Genomic DNA, 6,496 nt, shown 5'->3' with positions numbered 1-6,496 from the left:
GTACACGAACCGTGCTAGCTTGGTTAGCTTGCTCGACTCGACTTGAAAAAGCTCAATTCAACTTGGTTCAAAGCTGAGTTCGAGCCTAGTCGAGCTGATTTTTTGAGCTCGAAAATGAGTACGAGCTGGCCCTAGCTCGACTCGACTCGGATCGAACCCAGCTCAAATCGAACTCAGTTTGAACTAGTTCAGTGACTCGGTTACTTTGGTATTGGTGTTGCTCACCAAGTGTTCGATGAAATGACTCAAAGAAGTGCATGTGGCTAGTGATAAGGAAAGTATGTATATGAAACCAACATCCATTTTTTTTTATATATATTTTTATGTTGGTTAGAAGGTGTTTGATACAACACCTGTAAAACCATTGCTGTTGTCTCAAATACAATGAGATTTTGAAGGTGGAGTCAAGGTGTTTGTGAAAATGCCGCAATGGCGAACTCGGCTCGAACTGCCCCGATTTGCTGACCGAACCGAGCTGAGCTGGCCAATTAGGCTTGAGGACCGAGCCGAGCTAAGTTCGAGCTAAGGTCAGCTAGTGGCCAAGCCGAGCCGAGTTGAGTCAAGCTGAGGCCAGCTCGACTCGGTCCAACTCAATGTACACCCCTACATGTGCATCAATGTGGGCCCCACAGTTATAGTAGATTTCAGAATTCATGGAAACCCCGCATAAGATTAAATAGAATTCTATCCCACCTAATCCCAATTCTTCCCATTACCTCCAAACCCTATATAGAATTTGCATGAGACCCAGTGCAATACCATCCTACCTAATCCTACTTAAGCCCATTAACCAAACAAGGCCTAAGAGATCCATGCATGTGTTAAACAGACACATGTGCATGTAATCTGATCCATAAATTTGGTGGGCCCAACCATGTAAATGCACTTATTTGTCCCAAACTCCACGTGAAACTTATTCGTGTCACCAACACCTGAGATACCTCAAATATGACCGTTGGCGGAATCTAGATATTAACTGATTAATTAAAATTTTCAAATATGCCCGTTGCAGATTTCATGCGTTTTCCCACCATCTCGAATACCTCCATTTTTCTCCCAACAAAAGAACTCGAAAGAAGCGAAAAAAAAATAAAAATTCAAGCGTACATCTCTCCTGTTACTGAAAATTTTCTCTCCTGTTTTGGGTTTTTGGCAATCTTCCAACAATTACATTTCTCTTCCAGAAATTCACAATCGCAAACTGCAAATTTTTCCACACATCAAGATCCATTAAAAAAAAAAAAAAACTCACATTTCGTTTCTCATTTCTTTCTACAATTTCATTTCTCTTCGAGAAATTCACAGTCACACCCACAGTTCTTATCACATCGATCAAAATATTCAAAACCCAAATCTTAATTTGCATTTTCTTCTGCAAATTTTACCTTAATGGAGGATTTGAGAGATGCCCACATCGTTGAAATCCCCATCGACGAAGAATGCCAAAAGCGGAAGCTCTCCGCGGTTGGTAGTCTTTCTCTAATCCAACAGCACCCGTTAATGGAAATCTCTGAAAGCCCCGGCCATCTCTTGCTTCTCAAGCTATGGCAAAGAGAAGAAGATCTCTTTAGCCATCGGATCGCCCTCAAAGAAACGCGATTGGATGCCATCAAGCATGAAGTCTTCCAGCTGTGTTCCTTCTTTTTCGTCTTCAACGCCTTCTTCCTGACCCTTTTATTTACCTCTTCAATTCACTCACAAGATCGTACCTGCCGGAAATGGTGGGTCCCATCTTTTCTATCAGTGTCCACTTCAATCGCTATAATCTGTTTTGTTCAGTTGAAGATTTTCAGGTACATGAAGGTCTCGAAACAGTTGCAGGCGGCCAGGAGTGATAATCGGGCGCTGGTCAGATGCATTCAAGAGCTGAGAATGAAGGGGGCCATCTTCGATCTGTCGAAGGAGCGGCAGAGCGTGAAGAGGATGAAAAGCTCGAGTGTAGAGATTAAATGGAAGCCGTTGAAATGGTGTTCTCAGAATCTTGTTGGCATCTGCCTAGTTTGCTTTACTGGTATGGTTTTTCCAGCTTCCAGATTCATACTCTGCGGTTGATGCTCTTGGGTGTTCAAGATTGATCCACTGTTAGATCATTGCTGGTAACTGAGATCTTCTGATCATCGGCTTCAGGTAAGAACTCTGGAAATTATATCTTCTTTATGGATTTTTCTTTTTTCTTCCTCTCTAAATATCGATACAGTATTTATCTGAATTTCTTGCATTTCATCATAGATATTGTGGGCCATCAGGCATCAGCAAGGAATTCCTTATTGTAATGGTCCTAGCCACATTTGCATTTTTACCCATCCATTTCTGGTCCTATTATTGGATGGCTAGGACTGTAAGGCTGCAGAGTTTTTTTTTATGAATCATGATATCTTCTTGAGTTCTGGCTTGGCAAAATCTTCTTGAGCATTGCAACAACTCTGTAAAGCTATTGTTCGGCCATTGATATCTACACTTCATGCTCAATAACTCAATTGTCACCGATAACTTTGTATGCTTAGGTTTCAATAATAGATATGGTGTTGTATCACATCATCCTTTAATTTCTTGTATTGAGAATTACTGGCTAATTCGTCATAAGGTTGAGTACTTAACATGTTCATCATTAATATTGTTCATACATGCATATCAGTCATTGAGTTTCACACGAACAAAAATATCATTCACCAAATTAACCATTCTAGGCAACATATCTTCTTTAGCATGCATGTATTATCTCATATTTCATACCCAATGAACTAATCAATATCTTTGCATTATTTGTACTATCATCAAACAGTTCTCACTTGGCAAAATCTTCCCAAGCAATGCAACAATTCCGTAAAGCTATTGTCTTACCACTAATATCTAGCCTTCATCATGCTAACCTTCACTAACAATTTTGTATGCTCGAGTTTAAATAATGGATCACATCATCCCTTTACTTTCTTGTACTGAGAATCTTCGGCTAACTCATCCTGAGGTTGAATACCGTGTTCATCATTAATCTCGTTCACACATGTATCTAAGTCATTGGGTTGAACATGCCTAAAATTATCATTCACCAAATCAAGCAATCTAGCCAACATATCTTCATTAATCCATTTAAGACTGGATAGATTGTAATGCTTTCGTTTGCCCATTTAAATGCCCACTCTCAAATTCCCGACAACATCTTCCTATGTCTCTTCAAATGTATTGATCTTGCATTTGATTTCCATATCAATTATCCAAACACACAAAGTAAAAGGATATTTAACAATGAAAATAAATGTAAGAAACATATACACCTAGCCGTGTCTTCATAATACTTCTTTGAATTGAATAATCGGAAACTATTTGAGTGAAATGTGTTTCTTTTGTTCTTTTGATATTTTGTCTTTTGGTTTCTGAATTTCAATTTTATTATGAAAGTGCACATGGATCTTTGAATGCATTTAAATGCTGATGTCAATTTGCGTCTTTTAATATTTGATTTCAGAATTTGTTTCTCTGATCCTGTTTTTTCATTATGTTTTTGCTAGTGTAGGAGTGTAAGAATAGTGTTGTTCCAACTGATGTTGCCAATGCTTATTCTTCTTTCATAAACAAGTTATTTTCTCCCTGAAAATATGTTGAGTGTTCTTCATCAGCTGGATCCATCCTTTTCCGTAAACAAGAAATGGGCCCCACCTTGAGGTCCATGCCTTTTCCTATTGAAGTCTGCATTTTAAGTGCTGATTTCAGGTTGTTTGAATACATCCTGACGTATTGCAATAAGACATGTTAGGACTCTTTATGGTCGGGTTTTTTTTTTTTTTTCCAATTACCCAAACTGTTTCATTTGATATGGCTCCCCTTCGACAGGAGTGCTTGAAAAGTTCACGGCTTAATTCAACCATTGGATTAATTTTTATTATTCAAAAGGTTGAAATAATCCAATTGAGATCATTTCTTTGGTGACTTTCCACCATACAAAGTAAGACTCATCATATAAACAGCTTGGATTAATGGAAGATGACCCATATTCAAAGGGCGCTTCTCTTTGTATGGATACATGACGGTTTGGTCTCTCCCTTGTTGTAGGTACCTACTCTAACCTTCTCAATGAAGATGTGGTATATGTATCGCTCTTCGATCACCTCCAGTTATGCTGCTTGGTGGGAGGGGATTTGGATAGGCTTGAAAGGTTCGCTCCTACCCCTTGTTTCAAGCTCTGTGGAAAGATGGTGCATATGAGCAGACGCGTCATGTGTGGTTCTATGGTGCCTTCTCTGAGGTTTGTCTAATGTGCATGGAAGTGATGATTCATAATGTTTGTCTAATGTGCATGGAAAGTGATCGATCATCTTATTCATTGCCAGTAGGTTCAATAGTTATGGAATGGTTTCCTTAAGAGGGCGATGGCAATCTTAGTAGGCGGTCTCTTTATAGTGAGTTTGCTGGCTGCCCTTTGGGCAAGGGGGAGAGGAATGGAAGATGCTTTCAAATGAGAATCACATGGTGGAGCAGATCTCTAGTAGGGCGAAATTTTATGCAAGTGAAATAAGCCTCTTGTAATTTTATTTACAATCTGTCTTGCAAGATTGTAATTTTCCTTTCTTTGAGCCATGTAGCTTTTGCACCATCTCAGTGCTTTTTCAAAAAGAAAAATCATTTTCTAATCTTGTTAGCACATTACATTACTGCTACTGCTGTTGTTATATGCTAATTCTTCACCTGAGGTCTGTGCTTTCTTCTTCGTTTCTCTTTCCTGGCAGTTGCAACTCTCCTACAAGCTAGCATGAAAATTGGACTACAAATGCCAAGCAATGCATGTTCTTCGGTAACTGACATTACTTTTGAGAATGACTAGTGAACTGCAATTTGAACAAATGGGGGCCTTGGTTCAGTGATGCAGGGTTAGATGGGGCATGCCCCAGGTGGAATATCGTAGCCATTGAAACTGGGCGGGATTGCTGCATTCTTTCCCATCTATTTGCAGCCATTACTGTGGCATTTTCTTTTCAGTTTGCATTCTCAAATGTTTATTTTCAGTGGCCAGTTGGCCTCTCCTTTGCAGGTTTATATAAGGACCATAGGTGAACCATTGGGGTGTCTTTAAATACAGTCCGTCGATCCACTTTTGAATGATGGGCCCCACTTGTGAAAGGTAAATGATGTTGGACAATTAACCAGTTGCTCTAAAAGCTCGAACTGTTTGAGCACGGCGAATTATTTCATTTATCTCATATCTCAGGCCCTACATCTCATGGGTTAGGACCTCGGCCGAACCCCCTCGGGGGGCCCTACATCACATGGGTACCGCCTCATATGGGTGGGGCCCACCTCACACGGGCTGCCCACCCCGAGTGTGCTCCTGCTTCCCATAGAAAACCCCGCTTGAGCCGGTGTGAAAATGCACATGCATTAATAAGGACCCAAGCAGACGGAATATAGTTCTAGTGGCACATATGTGCAGCAATCCAGACCATACAAATTGTGGGTGGACCATGGCCTGAAGTCACATTGATCAGAAAAGTAACTAGTAGTCTACTCTCAGTGGGCAAAGTCCTGGCTATGCATGTATCTCCATCTGTACCATCCAATTGGTGACTATCAAATTGGTTAAGAGCAAATTTGTTAGTGGTTAAACAATCCAGTTTTAGATGGTGACGATGAATCGCCTGACATGTGGTGTGTCCATCCAGACCATCGAAAGTGTGGATGGACCCAATCCGAGTCCATTCAAATGGTCCATATGTCACAAACAAATGATCATAAAGCAGAGGATTTTAGATCGTCCAATCAACCTGATTTTAGCCGATGATCTGAACAGTTCAATTTGAGTTACATTAGTTGGATCACCATATTCTGCTGATGCATTAGTTTGTACATATAGGGCCGGTGGTTCGAAGATCTGAACCCTTGATTTGCCACAAAAGGTTAGAAAAACCATCATCTGTACAAAAAAAAAGGGGTCTTATATGGCATGTGATGGATAACGATCAATCTAGGAAACATCTTGTGTTGTGCGTCCATGGTTGTGTCCCGTCATATCAATGGTCTGGATGACTAAAAATGGCCCCATTTGTACAGAATAGATGCATAGACAGTATTCGTGCGCCGCTGACGCATCGGGACGTGCTGATTCCTCATCTACTGGGAGTTTACTTACTACTCGGGTTGTATGACGCTTGATACGCAGGCACCTCGACATGGTAAACATGACGTACTTTAACTGTAGAGCTGGGCGCGGGACGAGTTTACTTGGTAGACTCGGCTCGTTCAGACCTAACCAGAACCAAACCGAGTAGACTTGGCCCAATCTGAAGGCAAACTGAATCGATTCCGGGTCACCCAGTAGCTTGACTCGACTTGACCCGAAATCCGACTTGGTACTGACTCAACTCGATTCGAAACCCGACTTGACTGGGTTTAGGTAGTACATATAAAAAAATCTAAATATAATTTAACCTACCCGCTGTACCCGACCCACCTCTCTCCCTCCTCCTCCTCTCCTGAGCCCGACAGCCACCCACCACCAGAAGACTCA

The 6,496-nt window shown here is 41.0% G+C and overlaps 1 protein-coding gene across 3 annotated transcripts; it reads left to right on the top strand.

The window, feature by feature from the left end:
• The first annotated feature begins 996 nt into the window (after positions 1-996).
• Positions 997-4,625, top strand: LOC131257782 (uncharacterized). Of its 3 annotated transcripts, XM_058258670.1 has the most exons (3): positions 997-2,127; positions 3,507-3,660; positions 3,829-4,625. In XM_058258670.1, the coding sequence occupies exon 1, from the start codon at positions 1,390-1,392 to the stop codon at positions 2,050-2,052; it is 663 nt and encodes a 220-aa protein (XP_058114653.1). In that variant the 5' UTR covers positions 997-1,389; the 3' UTR covers positions 2,053-2,127; positions 3,507-3,660; positions 3,829-4,625. The 3 variants fall into 3 exon arrangements, with proteins under 3 accessions (XP_058114653.1, XP_058114654.1, XP_058114652.1); XM_058258671.1 differs by having other exon boundaries at positions 3,512-4,625; XM_058258669.1 differs by having other exon boundaries at positions 3,507-4,625.
• Positions 4,626-6,496: the final 1,871 nt, after the last annotated feature.

Source organism: Magnolia sinica, chromosome 10, assembly GCF_029962835.1.
Source record: "Magnolia sinica isolate HGM2019 chromosome 10, MsV1, whole genome shotgun sequence".
NCBI lineage: Eukaryota > Viridiplantae > Streptophyta > Magnoliopsida > Magnoliales > Magnoliaceae > Magnolia > Magnolia sinica.
This window is presented reverse-complemented; position numbering and strand designations above follow the sequence as displayed.

Excerpts from the sequence above, each read along its gene's own strand:
- LOC131257782 (XM_058258671.1), top strand. The coding sequence starts at position 1,390 with ATGGAGGATTTGAGAGATGCCCACATCGTTGAAATCCCCATCGACGAA.